At 31.0% G+C, this 18,119-nt stretch overlaps 3 protein-coding genes across 11 annotated transcripts; all 3 read left to right on the plus strand.

Annotated features, from left to right (window-relative positions):
• The first annotated feature begins 1,854 nt into the window (after nucleotides 1–1,854).
• On the plus strand, nucleotides 1,855–5,678 carry LOC107891276 (OVARIAN TUMOR DOMAIN-containing deubiquitinating enzyme 4). 9 transcript variants are annotated; one of them, XM_041100712.1, is made up of 8 exons: nucleotides 1,855–2,085; nucleotides 2,873–3,017; nucleotides 3,602–4,012; nucleotides 4,082–4,180; nucleotides 4,295–4,416; nucleotides 4,709–4,749; nucleotides 5,170–5,268; nucleotides 5,378–5,678. In XM_041100712.1, the coding sequence occupies exons 3-8, from the start codon at nucleotides 3,613–3,615 to the stop codon at nucleotides 5,547–5,549; spliced, it is 933 nt and encodes a 310-aa protein (XP_040956646.1). In that variant the 5' UTR covers nucleotides 1,855–2,085; nucleotides 2,873–3,017; nucleotides 3,602–3,612; the 3' UTR covers nucleotides 5,550–5,678. The 9 variants fall into 9 exon arrangements, with proteins under 9 accessions (XP_040956646.1, XP_016671499.2, XP_040956644.1 ...); XM_041100713.1 differs by lacking the exon at nucleotides 1,855–2,085 and adding an exon at nucleotides 2,114–2,246; XM_016816010.2 differs by having other exon boundaries at nucleotides 3,602–4,180.
• A 4,358-nt stretch (nucleotides 5,679–10,036) lies between these two features.
• Nucleotides 10,037–12,404, plus strand: LOC107891274 (transcription factor bHLH130-like). Its single transcript, XM_041100715.1, is given in 7 exon segments — nucleotides 10,037–10,924; nucleotides 11,216–11,466; nucleotides 11,578–11,748; nucleotides 11,849–11,914; nucleotides 11,994–12,062; nucleotides 12,163–12,199; nucleotides 12,202–12,404. Coding segments are annotated over 7 exon segments (1,026 nt in total). The 5' UTR covers nucleotides 10,037–10,524; the 3' UTR covers nucleotides 12,234–12,404.
• A 1,462-nt stretch (nucleotides 12,405–13,866) lies between these two features.
• Nucleotides 13,867–17,772, plus strand: LOC107891275 (ras-related protein RABA4d). Its single transcript, XM_016816008.2, has 2 exons — nucleotides 13,867–14,494; nucleotides 17,160–17,772. The coding sequence occupies exons 1-2, from the start codon at nucleotides 14,268–14,270 to the stop codon at nucleotides 17,599–17,601; spliced, it is 669 nt and encodes a 222-aa protein (XP_016671497.1). The 5' UTR covers nucleotides 13,867–14,267; the 3' UTR covers nucleotides 17,602–17,772.
• The last annotated feature ends 347 nt before the right edge of the window (nucleotides 17,773–18,119 follow it).

Raw genomic sequence — 18,119 nt, forward strand, 5'->3', positions numbered from 1 at the left:
ATCTAGATTTTATTTATGGTTTCATATATTTTACACGTCAATAAAATCCATGCCTCAAATCCAATTGAATAAATGTATAACAAAAACCACATCACAAACTCCCTAAATATAATGGAGTTTTCATCTTCATGCTTGATCCTCACTTACAAGGTTGGATTCAAATCTTCTAGTTAAACTTCATTCTAAATATGAGCTTAGATCATAATTTGATCTGTCTATGGGATGGGTCGAGCTGAGTTTGAGTCAAGTATTGTTAAAATGTTAGGTCTGTTTGTTAGGCTCGGACCCAACCCTACCTGCCTGAATTAATTTTTTTCATATAATTTTTTTAAAATATATATAATACATCAAAATACTGAAAACATTAAAATAAATGCTTCTTAACAAATTGAAAATAAATTAAAAAAATATTTATACTTAAAAACACTCAAGATAGGTGTAACTTAACAAATAAATGGCTCTAAAATAGTAACAAAATCAATAATAAAATAAGAGTTATATAATATCCAAATAATAACGATAAAACAATAGTAACATAATTTTTTTTGCTAATTTGAGCTGGGCCGAGTTCGGGGCCAAAAAGCCTTAAATGAGATTCGACTTGTTTTTTTTTGTCAAAACTCATTTTTTGGGCCTATATTCTTGTCAAAAACTTCTCAATTTTCGAGTATGCCTTCGAGTCAAGCTGGGTGGTCTAACCATGGACAGATCTAATCATAACTAACTTAATTTTTCAATTTTTTATTTATAAATTTAAGTGACAAATGAATTAAGGAATAAACTAGAGTAGAGTGCAGCGAGATGTTAGCTTAACCAAAGCAATAGAAAGATTAGTGTATATCAAGATGTTGAGTTCGATAAATGAGAAGGTTGGAATTGAGAGGCATAAGAAAAACATTATTATGATTCCTTGACTTATTTTAAGGAAGAATAAGAGACCATGACATTAATGCAAAACCTAATCCCTCTATCTTCACCTTCTCTTATCCATGTTGAAGATAGCTCGAGTGAAAGACCTTGAAGAATGAGAAGTGTCTATTATTTGTATTGCTACTAAAGCTATTAATGATTTGTTTTGCCTTTTATAGATAGTGACCTACTAAACTTCAATGAAGCTATGAAAGACAAAAGATGAAAATTACCTATGGATGACAAAAACAATCAAATCCCTTGAGAAAAACACCACCTAGAAGTTATCAATACTTCCGAAAAGTACATGAAACTACTAGAGCTAAGTGAAAAACACCGTCCAAAAATTTAAAACAGTAAAATTTAACTTAATGAATTTAATAATTAGTGTTGTCGGGATTGAAACTTCAAGAATTTAAAAGTGAAAACACTAAAATTGACCAAATTAAAGTATAATGACTAAATCCACAATTTATGCAAATACATTGACTATTAAACAATTAATAAAAGATTAAAATATACCATAAGTCCTTCTACTCTTTGAAAATTTGGGATTTAGCCATTGTACATTTATCTCTAGGAATTTAGACATTCTACTTTTCAGATTTTAAATTCAGGTCCAACTGTTAATCCTGTTAAAATTTATTTTGTTAAATTTAAGTTTATTACAATGTTGTTTTCTAGTTACATTGCTGCTAAAAGAGTTTTTTTTTCAATTTTAAAATGTCACGCCAATAAATTAAAAAAAAAGAATTAACAATGTTAACAATTGACCTTGAATTTTGAAATCTAAAAAGTAGAGAGGCTAAATTTTTTAAAATAAAAGTATAGGGACTAAATTATAAATTTATAAAGAGTACAGGGACCTATGATATATTTTAACCCTCATAAAACTTCAAGCTGTTTCTATTCAAAATGAGCAGCGGAAACGTTACGGAACGACGCCGTTTAGATGACTCCGGTTTGGAAATATGATGAAAACGGTTGTTCCAGAAGTAAAAACAGTACACTGTTTTCTGTGTAAGAACACAAAGAGAGAGAGAAGAGGGAGCAAGAAGCTAACTTCTACGATACGGCTAAACGGGCTAATGAATTATTAGAACAAGTTTTAGAAAGAGGGGAAACTAAAATCCATTGCTTGTCCTCTCAACCGAACCTTTTTGGTGTTATTTCCAGGTAATTCTTTCTTTCCTGATGATTCTTTTCTCTTTCCATAATCCAACCCTTTAACCCTTTCTTTTCATCTACTCTTATAATCCTTCCCTTTTTCGCCCCTATTTTCTTCCATTTTCTTTCCTTTTCTTAAACTATCATTTTCCATTTTCTCATCCCATCAGGTTTGCTTTCCCCCTTTCTCTTTTCATATTCATCTCTCTCTCTCTTTTTCAGAATTTTCTTTCGTTTTTTTATTATTAGGGCACTTTTTATTTATTTAATTTTGTCTCCCTTTTTTTTTTTGAACATTTATGCTCTTTATTGTTGTTACAATTAACTTTATGAGTTTTAACATTGGCTTTATAGTTATAGCATTGGATAAGAGGGTTCTAATTTCCAAAACAGATGGGTTAGTTGGTTTGGTGACGACTTGATGATATGATTGCTTTTGAATCTGCAATACAGAATCAGCATTAGTAATAATAATAGAATCATAAGGGTCTAGTTTCTTGTTGTTTCAATAAGATGCTATAGAGTATTGCTTTAAGTAAGAAACCGATTAGTATATGAATATGGCAAAAGGACGAGTAATATTCAGAAATGGTTCCAAGGTTTTTAGGGATTCGATGAAAAATGGCTTGATCATTCTAATGTTTTCCAAATTGCTTCAGATCTTAACTTTTTTAAGTAAACTTTTTTTTTTGTGTGTGTGTGGGGAAATTTTCTTTATTCAAATTTTCATGGAATTGAATGGTGCAAAATGAAACTTGAGTTGACAAACAATGAACCTAATCTGATTTTTGGCCAGGGTTCTCAGGTTGACATGAAATTTAAAGCTAACCTTGTTCAGAGTTTCAATTTGAGAATTGAACATTCCTAATTCAGCAGTCAACCTAGTTTGTTCTTTGGCTTGGACCGATCAGGTTGTCATGAAAAATATGGCCGATTATGAGGTCAGGAATCAACAATTGAGCTAACCTAAATCAGAAACTTATTATTTTATTCAAGAGAATTCTTTTGTCTGTATGCAATAAGATAACTCTTATACCGACTTTATGTGTATCATCATAAGAATATATGTTCTTGTGATATGTTAAGTACGAGGTGGGAAACATTAGCATTTGGGACCCCAGTTGGAGTAGTATGACATGCATTATGCTATTGCCTTTCTCACCATAGGTCCATTCTGAGAAACTGTTTTTCATGAAGTAATGGGTATCAATGATACTATTACTACTGAAAAAACCATTTTGCCCAACTGCAAAGTATAAAATTTGCAAGTCAAGGTACTGAAATGTAGTATTTAACCTACTTATACTCATGCATGATGTTTTGAGTATGGTTATTCCATAATTTGGCTGATATTTGCGTATAATCTCTATAAATTGAATGATACACAGTGGGAAAAAAATGCAACTTGATTTCTTCAAATTGATGCTTGTTTTTTAAGTCAACTAATTGTTTGATTACATAATTTTGACATTTATTCCTTTGGGTTATTGTGCATTAAGCTCTCTGTACTGTGCTTGTGTATCAGGTTTCGCCAACATGATGGTTTGTTCTCCCATCAGCACATGTGTTAAGAATGTTGTCCATTTGAGGGGACGGATGAGCAGCAGTCTCCGCGGCATCATTTCCTGCGGACCATCCAGTTCCTGCTGCTATTGTTTATACTCTGGAACCAAGGTGAAATATACTGGTCTTTCTGTTTCCAATACAACGTCTGTTGGCTGCCAAGAATTCCAAGCAGGCTACTTCCGCTCATCTAGGCGAAGTGGAAAATTCCAGACTCTAACAATTAACGAATCAATTAGTAATAAAGAAAAACTTAAAAGACAGCTTGAAATTTCTTGGGCCGGTCAAAGTATGAAAATGCGGCTTTTGCTGTCCAAACATGGAACATTTCAAAAATTCAAATGCATTGGAGGATCTCAATCCTGGCCTCCAGGTTCTGTATCTGCTGGCTTAGCTTTTGGTTTGTTAATTTGTTATTCGAGTTCTGAACCAGTACATGCAGAAGCTGGTGGGGCAAAGCAGGGAAAGGAAGATGAGCATGATTCTTCTCAAGCTCAATTCTCTCATGGGAAAAAGGTCTATACCGATTATTCTGTTATTGGTGAGTGGCAGATTATACCCTAGTCCTTATGCAGCCTGGTCAGAAAGTGCTTGCTCACAGTTATCAAATTGGAGGCATCAGTTTAATCACTTCCCTAAGTCTTAAATCGTGCAGGAATACCTGGAGATGGAAGATGTATGTTTCGGTCGGTGGCTCATGGAGCTTGTTTAAGATCTGGGAAATCTGCTCCAAGTGAGCAAGTTCAGAGGGAACTGGCAGATGACTTGAGAGCTAAAGTACATTCTTAATCTCTGCTTCCATAAACTCTTTTTTTGGTGTTGTTTTTATAAAAAAGGCATCTTTCCTTCTGATTGGTTTCTTGATTATATACTATGCATATCCCTTTTTATAACTTGCAATTGCTAAGTTTGCAGATTTTCCTGACCTTATAAAAATTTTACTGAATCAAATTTGATGCTGGTTTGTTTGATATATGGATATTCTGTTAGATTCCTGATCTTTTTAAGCCGACAATCTCGTTTGATGCATAATCTAGTGTTGCCTTCTCTGCAATGTGTAATTTTTCAGGTTGCAGATGAATTCATCAAACGAAGAAAAGAAACAGAATGGTAAGCCTGTTTGGTTTTGTCAGCTTTTAGACTCATTTCTTTGTCACTTTCTCTGGCTGCTATTTTTTTGCCAGAAGAAACTTCCAAAGTTCCACCTATTGTTAAATTCTATGAAAGGAAAGAAAGACTTCGATGAGAGGAGTCATGTAGGCAACTTGTTCATTTTTAAGTCAGAACTCCCTAGTGTTTTAATGATTTGTCTTTTTCAGTTATACAACTTTTCCTACCAAATTTAAATATAGTATCCAAGCAGGTTCCACTAAAGAGGATGCAAGAATTCGTTCTCTACATGAAAACAAAAATACTTGTCTTTCACCTTGGGCAAAAACATACGACATTCACTTTTCTAAAGAAGACATTGTGTGATTTGGGTTAAAAAACATTTCTTTTAAACATGTATCTGATTAATAATGCCAACAGGTTTGTTGAAGGAGATTTCGATACCTATGTATCACATATAAGGAAGCCACATGTGTGGGGAGGTGAACCTGAACTGTTCATGGCTTCACATGTTCTCCAGTAAGTCTTTGTTTTGTGTATTTTATTGAGCAGGGCTTCTTTCCCTCTTTCCTTTTATAAATCAAATAATGTATAAATGTACTGTTAACTTGATGATGGCATCTGGCAGGATGCCGATCACGGTCTACATGTTTGACAGGGATGCCGGTGGCTTGATTGCCATTGCTGAGTATGGCCAAGAATATGGTACTGAAAATCCAGTCAGAGTTCTGTACCATGGTTTTGGTCATTATGATGCGCTGCAGATGCCTGGAAGTAAACCAGGTAAATCAAAGCTTTAGCTTCAGATTCTGACTGCTAATAAGTATTACCATTGAATTTCTAGAGCATATAGCGTGTAACTATTTGTATGCAAATTAAAGATTATTCATGATTTTTTTATTGACGTAATAAATTACTTTTTCATTTGACCTTGTGCATGATGTGAGCATAAAACTCGTATAATACGCACATTATATTCATGTTATCACGAAAAGAGATGTAAAATGACATTTATGTACGGATAGTTAGGTAAGAAATAGTGAACAGTTTGTGGGATATTTTTTTTGTTTGGTTTTGGTTTTGGTTTTGTGATTGATGGGTAAAATGCGATTATAATACATCTCGTGGGGTTAAAAATGACTAAGAAAATCAAATTAGGTGACTCAGCAGCAGCTGGGAGTCGAGCTCTATTTGAAGATGTATATGGGCGTAGGATGAGATTGAAAATAGTGATGTTGATCTTACTTATTGTAATGATATTGGATAATTTAGTTATTATATTAAAATTAGTGGAGAGATTGAAAATGAAAATTTATTTTTAAAGTCTCTGTTAATTATTTTTATTAACAGTATTTAACATTTAAAATTTTAACTAATCGCATCTTTTATTCATTATACTATATTAAATGATCAAATTTTAAAAATTTGAAAGCTAAAGTAAAAGTAATTAATATCTTAAAACAAAATATGGGAGTGATGGAACTACGGCATGGATGCATCCACGATGTAGTTGGGGGGAAAATTATATGATTGTACGATGTTTTTAAAATTAAGAAATTTTATAATAAATCTATGAGGAAGTGTTTGAATTTTCTATTTATTAGAATTATAGTCTAATATCTTCAAGTTTCTAAGAGAATGGGTTTTACCTCAAAACAACTAAACATAATATATAAATTGAAAATTCAACTTTTAAATTATAATTATAATTATAATTATTAGATTATTGTAATTATAATTCGCGCAAATTTTGACAGTTTTTTCTACTAATTTGATGCCGATAAGCTTTAAAACTATATATGAATTGTGATTCAAATGTATACTTAGAAATTTTAATTTTGATTTAATCGTACACATTTAAAAAAAATAAATACATTAATTTATTTTTATATTGGATAAATATAATTATTTATGTATGTAACATATAAACCTTAAACGAATTGTGTTAATAATTTACAAGAATTTGGTCAAATTTAAATTTTATGTATAAAATTACGTAAAATTAAAATTCATATATACAATTACATATTAAATTAGAATTTATGTATAAATTTAAAATTTATCGTATTTATTGAGGGATATTTGCAAAAATTAAAATCCCTTGTTAATTAATTAAATCGTTCCCAAAGCGTATAGCCGACGGCTCCAAGGGAAACATATGCAACAGTCCACGGTGTTCCAACATGTCATAGGTGCAAAAATGTTTGGGCTAGTTTTTAGTCTTATTTTAATCCACATAATTCCAGTGTACAATATCAAATTCGAATATATAAATAGTAACAATTTTATTCATAAAAACAGATTTCATATTTGAACCATAAAAAATATTCGCTACCAACATAACATATTCTAACTCTTAAACACTGGAACAGAATCTAAAAAATTATCCCACAAATCAGATCAGTAATAATCAAAATACTTATCCATACAAACTATTTCAGTTTTCCTTCCTCCATCCTTTGCTAATATCTTTATAAAATACTTAATCAACTCTAAATATTTATATTCCTTTTCATTAAGGATATTTAAACTGTCGGTTCGGTTAATACCTGAATTGAATTACCATTAATCAAATTATTTGAAATGTAAAAGTCTTTAACCGTTAACCAAATCAAACTTTTTTTTCAAATACATTAACAAAACAAAAATATTTCGATTAATTCAGCCAGTTAATTGAATGAATCAAGATTTATATGTTTCTTTTATTAAAATAAATATAAAACATATAAAAAAATACATTGCTAATATTCATTTTCCTTTTTTTTTAATAATTCAGAAAACTTTAAGTGGATGTGAAACCAACAAATTCTTTTAGAAACACCGCATAAATATTAAAAATTAGCAACCAAACAAGAAGTTAACCATTATATATAATATACATTATTTAATTCGATTTATTATCCAATTTCGAGCCGAATTAATCGATAGTTGAAATTTAAAAAGAAATCATTAATTGATCTTCGATTGAATTAAATTCAATCACCGACCGATTAATAGAATTAAATCGATTAATTAAATTTAAACTGAACTAACTTCAATAAGATAATTAAAAAAAAGTTACATTTTAAAACTAAAAGAAGAAACATTAAAAACTATATTTATAGTAAGTTCAAAAAAGAAATGGAGAAGTAGGTGAAGTAAAGAAAAAAACAAAATAGGTTGGAGAGCAGGGACCCAATAAGTCTCAATTTTGGTGTGGTTTCCGCCTTATCCCCGTGGTTTCTGTTCCACTATTCATTCCCCTTCTTCTCTTTCTTTATTAATTTCATTTAATTGAGTGATGATTATTACTTTTAATTAATGTTTATAATTAATAAATATATTATTTTTAAAATTTTTTTAATTAATCTATAAAATCAAATAATAAATATGTAATTATTTTTTAAAAATATTAGCTAATTCTTTAGATATATTTTTCTTTATATATAATATCTATATTTTTTTCACCTATATTGTGGGGTATGGTGATTTTTAATATTATAAAATTAAATAAATAATTCAAATATATAAAATAATGTGTCAAATTTTAGCGAAAACCATATTATAAAATGAATTTTCAATTGATGTGGTTGAAAGTACACATTGTAAGACACTTTCTCTCTAAATTAATTAATTAAAAAAATATAAATTGTTAATATTTTTTCAGCATATGCCGATAAATTAGCCGACAAGAGAAAATGATACGTCACTAAATTATTTAAAGAAAACGTCATTAGACGGTTTTATTTTCCTAGACAAAACGGTGGGAATTACACTTAATTTGGTTGTTTAAAAAATTGGTGATTTGGAAGATATCATTATCCACTTTTTTAAACAATTCATTTAAAAGTAAAATTAAACGTTTAATTAATCATTCTAAAATTTAATTTTAAAAAATTAACTACTCACTTAAAAAGTTTATTTTTTACTTTTTAAAAAATAAAGCATAATATAAATCTCAATTAAAAAAAATTAGATTTGTATGATGATGATTGCAACTTTTGTTAGACACCTATTCAAACTGGATTACCCTATCTTAACCTCTAGTTTTGTATAAAAATAATTCAACTCTCACTTTTTATTTTATTGCAAAAGTATTTTCTTATACTAACAACTATACTTAACAATTTTTTAATCTTAATATAAACCTATATTTTTTATTTTCATTAATTTTTATTTAAAAATCTTTTTTAGGAATTTATAAGTCAATCACAAATATATTTTTAAATAAATAGAACTAGGATTAGGACAATTGGATTGAAATTTTGAATATATCTTGACTAAGATGAATAAATTTGGGTAATGCAGGGATTAAACAGAAAATATATTTGACAGAAAATTCAAGCATATATTTACAGCATAGTTACAGAAGTGGATTAGATTGGTTGGTTGAATTATTGTTTTTAGAAATTGGATCAAATTAGCCAATCAGAACGACATTCGTCTAATGTACTTGTCCAAAATAAAGGATTGGATCATTGACCTACAAATTGGGCTAAGAACATGTTGAACCGATTTTTATATTTTTAAATGTTTTTTATAACTTTTAATAATTCATTAAATAAATTTAATTAGACCAAAAATCAGTAATCTAACTCATTTAACCACCTACCCAATTTTAAAAACCTTAGGTTAGGTTGAAACCGGATGGTGAAAACCAAAATTTGAGAATTAAAAAGATGGAATTTCAAATTTTCTATTCATATTCTATCATCTTCTCGTTCATATTTATTTGGTACACCAATAGTGTACTTTTTTAATTTCACAAGTAGATTGAAAAAGTTATTATGTGACTCATTTCTTTTATATATTTTATCATACTCTCTATAAGATACTTGCCATCACTCTGCCAGTTGTGAAGTCTAAATCAAATGTTTTCTCTTAATTATTTGTTTTAATTTTTAAAGTGATTGAACCGGATGAACCAAAAATCAAAAGATGAATAACTTTGACTTCTTAGGTTAAAATAAATTATAAGTCCTTATACTTTTTTATAAATTTAGAATTTACTCATTCTACTTTTTGAATTTTAAAATTTAAGTCTAACTATTAATACTATTAAAATTATTTGGTTAAATTTATGTTCATTACAATGTTATTTTTTTAGATAAATTATAACCAAGTGAGTAATTTTTTATTATTTGAAGATGTCAACTATTTTAAAACTTGGACGTGTATTTTAAAATTTAAAAAATAAAAAAGATTAAAATTTTAAAAATAAAACAAATGTTTTGAGTGCAAATGAAATGTTAACCAAGTGCAGTAAAGGGCATATTACATGGATGGCTCTCCCTCTCCTTGTATTTTTGCCTTTGACATTGACTGCTTTCATTTCAAAACAAAACCAAAGCAAAGCAGATAAATATCGCAGCCTTTCTTTCTTCTTCTTTGTTTCAGTGTTTCACTTTTCTACTTTCAGCGCCCCCTCTTCCTTGCTTTTTTTGCCCTCATACTCCATCTCTCTCTCATCCTCTTCGTCTTTCCCGTTTTCTCTTCTCACAAGATCCCTTCTTTAACCAAAAAGTCCATCTCTTTGTATAACTTTCAAGTTCCACTTTTTCCCTGGAACGCTCTTCTATTTTCTTTTTTCTCCTTCCCTTGTCAACTTATTATCTTGGGCTTTGCTTCTTCTTCAAGATCTTATCCCACTCTGCTTACAAATCAAGCTCAAATTTTGCTTCCTGCAATTTTTATGCTTAAATTCCCCCTTCCACACTGACTTCTGCTACGTACAATGCCTCTCTAGCTTAAAACTTCTCACAAGGAAAACAGGGGCAAAACTAGAGGTAGTTGGCGATGGATTCAAGTACCCCTCCAAGTTGTCAAAACCAAAACAGCCAACCCAATTCGGAGTTGTTGCGTTTCCTTTCTGCTCCCAGTTCTCTTCTCGCTACTTTCAGCGAAAGCCTTGATACCGGCCTTAGCAAAGGCGGTCCCCACTCCGACAGATTGATATACAGGTTCATGAATCCAAGCCAGGATAAATCTGGGACAGAGGCGACTGTTGACCACGCGAATTCCCGGCAGACGTTTCCCGGATTACCCCCTCATTATCCCAGACAAACCTCCTCTGCTATGGACACCTCATATCTCTTATTGGGAATGGATCCACGTTGTGGGAAACCGGTTACGTCCAGCCTATTGAGGCAAAGCAGCTCGCCCCCAGGGCTATTTACCAACTTATCTGTCCAAACTGGTATTGTTCTTTGTCCCCATTTATGATTGCCAACTTCTTTTCTTGAGGTTTTGAATGCTTTGGAACATTTTGATTAGTTGTTACAGAACAGTCCCTTTAAAAAAAAAGAAAAAAAGAAGATATTTGTTTTTCTCTTGTCATTTAACATTGGATAGCGACCTATACCGTTTAAAGTTGACATTTTGGTTGTGCTGAATAGATATGGTGTTGGATTATAGATCTATCAAGCTGATAATCATTAAACTTATTGCAAATTAAAATATACTGAAAATGGCTTCAGTGAAATTGCAGGCTTGGGATATACAAATGGAGAGCTAAGTCCATCTTCAAGTTCAAACAGATTGAAGAATCAGATTAGCTTCTCATCAAGACTACCTTCATCCTTGGGCATCTTGTCACAGATTTCCGAAATTGGCAATGATGCTAAACTCGGAACTGGATACCAATACGGTTCTTGGAACGATTCTGCAAACTTCCCAGAGAACTTTTCTGGCTCGAAAACGACACAAGATAACGACCCCAACTTCTTTTCCGCCAACCAGGTATGATCGAAGTTGCATATCTTCGACTATTGCTTTTCTAAATTCCTCCGATAAATGAAGATTAAAGCTGTCGTAATCAATTTTCGTTTATGTGTGTTTCTTTATCAATAGAACAGTGATAGTGGAAGTCGTCTTCATGTATTGTCTCACCATTTGAGTCTGCCGAAGACGTCGAATGAAACGCCTGCCATGGAGAAGTTTCTAAGCTTTCAAGATTCAGTCCCTTGTAAGATTAGAGCTAAGCGTGGGTGCGCTACACATCCTCGAAGCATTGCCGAAAGGGTAAAGAATACCTTCATCTCATACTAGTGTACATGCATGAACACATCATTGTAACTTTGAGTTGCATTAGAGAGGATCATAAAGGGTAAATTACTTTCAGGTGAGAAGAACCCGAATTAGTGAACGAATGCGAAAGCTACAAGAGCTTGTCCCAAACATGGACAGGGTATGGTTTCGTTTGTTTTTTTTTCCCCTTAGCAGTTCTAGATTTGGAAATTGATTGTTTTGGGGTTCCATTTTGGCAGCAAACAAACACAGCAGACATGTTAGATTTGGCTGTGGACTACATCAACGATCTTCAAAAACAGTTCAAGGTAACTGAAAGAGAACCTCAATTTCCAATTCAACATTTCTTTCTGGTGCTCTGTGCTTTTTTTTCATCTTACACTTGCAATAACATTATCTTTTTTTCAGACGCTAAGCGACCGTCGTGCAAACTGCAAGTGCTTAAATATCTGAAGCCGATCCCTGATCAAGTTTTATGATTTTACTTTGTTTTTCAGATTTCTCTCTTTTGTTTAAAAATTTCCCTTTTTGTGATGTAAAAAGTTGGTTGCGTTTTCATCACAGAATTCTTAATCGTGTAAGCTAAGAAAGCTTCCCACTTCATAGCAATATTGGAATAAAGAGAAAATTGTATAGGATTGCATTCCTCATATTACCATTTCTCACTCTACAATCTCTTCTTAGTTTGTTCATTTTTTTTTGGTACTGCATCTCTATGTTATGTAGATTCAAGTATGTATCAAGCATGAATGTATTTTATTTTTTTATTAAGTAAATTATACTTAAGTTCACTAAATAATTAATAAGTTTACATTTTGATCACTATACTATTAGTAAGTTTACGTTTTGATCACTCGACTTCAAAAAGTTATGAAATAATCTTGAGCTATTCGAAAGTTTTCATTTAAGTTAGTGAACTATTAATGTTTTTTCTTATAACTTGCGAGCTCCAAATGACGACCCAACGATTGGTATGATGGACCAGTACCCATCAGCAAGTACAATAACGCACCTTAGATCCAAGTCGATTTGATAATCGGTGTTGGAGGTTGGAAAAAAATTGTTTAGATTTTGGTTCGCAATTTTGTAACATTTATGAAAAAAAATGAATTGTAGTTGTACAACAATAATTTTATTATTTTTATTGGAAGGAAAAGTTTGGAAAGAGGAGGGGTAGGAGGGTTGCACTCTTGGTTATAATTTCTCACGTAGTTATGACTTTTGTTGATTTAAATAAATATTTGGTGATTCAACAACCCTTATCCACTCCCAAATTAACTATTCCTAAAGATGGCTTTTGGCAACCTTCATGATTGTATCAAAAATTTTGGAATAAGGGAACCTTCTGAAATAAGTATATTCTTGATTTCTAAAATATGGATTACCCACTCAATCTTAATTTTTACAATAGTCCCACACAATTATTGTTGCACATCGACAAAATTAGTTTATATAATTTTATAAAATCATACAAATATAAAATGATGTAATCGTATTATTTTGATAAAAAAAATAAAAAAAAGATCTTTTTATCATTAATAACATTATGCAATATAAAGTTAATTGTGGAGTACTAAAATAATTAAATATTACGAAAATTTAACGATTATGGACAATATTATTCATTTATAATTGGGAAATAAATTGGACAAACGTATATACACATTTTTAAGAAAAATATTCATTTCATATAGTCTAAAGTTTTCTAAATTAAAATTAATTGAACGTACAATGATAGTTTTATTTTTAAAATATTAAGATTTAATAAAACTTTTTTAATATATTTAAATTCCATTTCATATTCTTTTAATTTAAATATTCTAACATTTTGTATTAGTTTTAAAATAATTGTAAAAATCATTTAAATATCCATGAACTTTTTTTTATAAAAAGATCATTAAAATTGTATTAATTTAAATATTTAATAAAGCTTTTTTTTAATATATTTAAATTAAGTCCTCTAATTATTTTTACCATGGATAAAATCTCAAACTTGATTAGAGTATAGGGACTAACATCATCTTTTAACCATTGTTTGAGTTGAATTGATTTTTAAATGATTTTATCAAGAGTTTTATTTATTTATTTAAATATTTAAGCCATAAACAAAAGAATAGCCATAGGTAGAACGTTAGAAACTAAAAACCGTTGATGGGGAAGTGATCGTCTTTCTCCTTCACCTATTAACCCAAAAAATAAATAAATAAAAGAAAATTTACTGTTTCACTGAATCCAAACTTTTCTGATCTTCTTCTTCGTTAACTGGCTTCCTATAACCCTAACCCTAACCCTACTTGCCGGTTCGAATCTCCCATTCACCATCATCCCTTTTAGCCATTCTCCCCATTTCATACTGTGATTATAATTATGCCATGCGAAGCTTCATTTCTTGCATATTGTGCCAGATCCACACGAAGAATCTGAATATTTATCATTGTATTTTATGATCGGGTTAAATTCGTGGATTTTGATCGGCGGGTTCATCTCAGTGGGCATCTGATTGGGTGGTGACGATGTCAAACTTATATGGCGATTATAATCAAAGGATTGATTATGTATTCAAAGTGGTTTTGATTGGGGATTCAGCAGTTGGGAAATCTCAGCTGCTTGCTCGTTTCGCCAGGAACGAATTCAGTGTGGATTCAAAAGCCACAATTGGTGTTGAATTCCAGACTAAAACCCTTGTAATTGATAACAAGACTGTTAAATCGCAGATTTGGGATACTGCTGGCCAAGAAAGGTGCGACTTTTTCCCCTGAAATTTTCAGTTAGTTATTTTACTTTATTTTATTTTATTTTATTGAATTTGCATAATTGTTATATTTGATGGAAATAAAGAATTGGAGTAGAAAGTGTCAAGGAACAGTTATTTTACGCTTACATCCTTCTTTCTATCCTCGGAATATTTGTATTAGGCAGACCCAAGTCTCATTATTTCAAGCTAGGAAATTAGGGCACTATCATTATTTCTAGCTAGGTAATTAGGAAACTTCATATACATAGAAGGTGCAACTGGATCAATGTTTCATTGGATGGACCAAGAATAAGATAGGAAGGCAATGCCTTTATACATCCTGTAATGATAATATGGAGGAGTGGTGCCGGAGTTAAGGTTGTTTAATGTGGAACTTGAGTCCTATAAATTCTATTTCTGATCCTATCATTACGCTGGATTGAAATGGTTAGTCGCAATGTCATAGAAGCTGAGCTACCTGGCCAACAACCACTTACCAGGTCTTTTTATTGTTTGTGTTCTCTAGGAATGCTTTTAGATGGAATTCATTGGAAAATTTTAGTCCTCTAATGTAGAGTAATTTTCTGCTGGTTAAGATGCTAATTTTTTAAATGAGAAGTGAAATGTAATGATCGTGGCTGCTGTTGTATTGTTTCCTACTCTTATATGTTGCAATGCCAACTAGTAAAACATCAAAGTTAGACTTCAGGATTTTCAGACTTGATGGATTGTTTGTGTTATGGTTTATTCTTGGGCTGGATTTGTCCATCAAGCAAGTACAGAGAACAGTTGTGCATATATCACTGCCCTGGGTTCTTAGCTTATTGCTGCATCATTTTACTCAATGGTGAACCCTCTGCATAATGGTTACTGTCTCTCGTATTCTTTACCCTAACCCTTCATAGTGAGAGAACACAATTACATATAGATATAAGCAGGGGCAAAGCCAAGATTATTGTTAGGCTGGGGAAATAGATACGAAGAGCAAAGTTAAAAATATTGCTAGTTTGAAATATATGCATATGTATATGCATATATATAATGACTAATTTGATGGCTTGGTCCAAATAGTTGTCTAAATTTGGATCGACTTGGATTTTACTTTTTTATTATTATTGTATACAACCTTTTTTTTTCTTTTGTAATATGAAATAATTCTATATTGATTTTTATTATTTTAGTTAGACTGGATATCTTTTTAACATAAAAAATTTACATATGTAACTATGCTAATTACGATACTTCAAAATTGATATTTTATTTTATTTTAAGGAATTTATATATTGTTTGCTAGATTAATGTCATATGTGATATTTAAACTTAATCTGTTCATGCTAAGCTATTTATTTATGGATCAAGCCATGCTTGAATGACAAAAACTTTAGCTTGTTCAAAACTCAATCTAGGTTGTAAGACCTTTGAAACCTTTTAATTTAAACTTTTATTTTTTTAATATTTTAAATCTATTTTATAATTAAATTTAAATAAAATATATTTTATAAGATTTTCACAACAATTTATTTACTTTAAATCTTTATTTATATATATATCTATATCTATACACACTTCAGCCTTGCAATACGACAAAAACCTATATGCTTGGTATTCTTCAAGGACCTTGAAATAATCCTTGAATTGTGATGGAAACATGAATTTTCTGTTTGCATCTAGAAAGTCTTAATTAAAATGTGCATGCATCCTTTTTTTTCTATTGCCTCAAGATTACTTTTTCTTATCCTGATTCCTGACTGAAAAGCCATAGAGAAGTCTTGAAATTTTAGATGAAGCTGCTCAATATTTTTGCCAGATATTTTGTTCCCTATCGAGTTCAATTACTGATCATTTTTTCCCCTTGTTTACCACTATTGTAGCTATCTGCTATTTTTTTTGTATGTGTTTTTGCACAAGCACATGGATGAGCCTATCATGTATAAGTATGCTTATTTTTTCATTACATGGATGCATATACCATTACCTATTTGCATGCATGTATGCATGTGTTTATCTGAATGAGCTGGTGCATTCACGGACATATTTAGTTTATTTTTGCGATTTCTAGAGCAGCTCAAGCATATCAAGGGATTTGTGTATATGATTATAAAGAGGACAGTGACTTGTTGTCTAGGGAGATCCACAAGTTCTGCCAGAATTAGATTGAATCTATAAGATAAGCCCTGATATAGATTACTTTATGCAGTATGCATATTGGCAAAATGGGTGTTATTGGTCATACACATTGCATCCAATCTAATCTTGAAATGCTACTTGTTAGTGCATTCACATAAATGAAAGGAAGAAATTTGATTTATCAGTTTGTTATGGTTGTTCATCTTAAATATTGATGATGACAATTACTTTGCTTTAAAAAAAAAAAACTAGTTATCCTGCTGTGGCAACAGGCAGAGATTGCTAATATTTATATTTGACAGTCTTCGTGCAGGCTGCTTTGATGTGAAACCATATAAAACCAAACCATTCATCAACGTGGAACTATATAAAATCAAACCATCTTCTTTGGCATACTAAGTGATTTAGATTTGGTCCTTAATCATTTTAACTCAGTGATTAAGACCCCAAAGTAAACATGGCAATGGCTGTCTCGTCAAGCTTTTGCTTTCCTTCATAATGTATGATGTGCGGCTGAAGTACCCTTGTTGCTTTAAGAAATCAGGTACAGGGCTGTGACAAGTGCATACTACCGAGGAGCAGTAGGAGCGATGTTGGTTTATGATATGACCAAGCGGCAATCGTTTGACAACATGGCAAGGTGGCTAGAGGAATTGAGGGGACATGCTGATCAGAATCTAGTGATCATGCTTGTGGGAAACAAGTGTGACTTGGGAAGCCTGAGAGCGGTACCAACAGAAGATGCACAAGAGTTTGCACAAAGAGAGAACCTGTTCTTCATGGAGACATCAGCACTAGAATCTACCAATGTTGAAACAGCTTTTTTTACGGTTCTAACAGAGATATATCGAACAATCAGCAAGAAAACACTTACTGCTAATGATGAGTTAGATCCTAATGGCAATGCAGCACTTCTTAAGGGAACCCGGATTATTGTTCCCAATCAGGAGATGCAAAAAGACAGTAGAGGCGGCTGCTGCGCATAATCCTAATGTTACTTTAGGTTCAGTTTTGTATTTCATCTACCTACGCGCTTATGGGGGCAATTGCACCCACCCAATTTTTTAAAATTGATTAAAAACTCTTAATAAGAATATTACCCTTCCCACTCCAAATTAACAAAATTAAATGAAAATTGTAGTTTTATTCCCACTTAATTCACCAACATCTAAAATGTTGAGCATATAAATGTTATTTTGCCTTTCATTATACTGTATGAAAACCCTAAAATCTATAATGGAAGAGTACTATCATTCTTTCAAAAATTTTGTGAAAAAACATGTAGAATAAAGATGAACTTTGTTTTCTTCAAAAAAGACCAAAAATCCAATTTAATATAAACTGGTTATCATATGCGATTTTCTGTGTTTATTTCTAAATTTATTAAATAATAGATTTTATAAATTAAAAAAATATTTATTAATTGGTTTAATTTACAATAAAAATTCATTAATTTTGAAAATTAATGAAAATAAAATTTGAAAAACAACCAATAGTAAAATAT

The sequence above is a fragment of the Gossypium hirsutum genome, chromosome D09 (assembly GCF_007990345.1).
Source record: "Gossypium hirsutum isolate 1008001.06 chromosome D09, Gossypium_hirsutum_v2.1, whole genome shotgun sequence".
Lineage (NCBI taxonomy): Eukaryota > Viridiplantae > Streptophyta > Magnoliopsida > Malvales > Malvaceae > Gossypium > Gossypium hirsutum.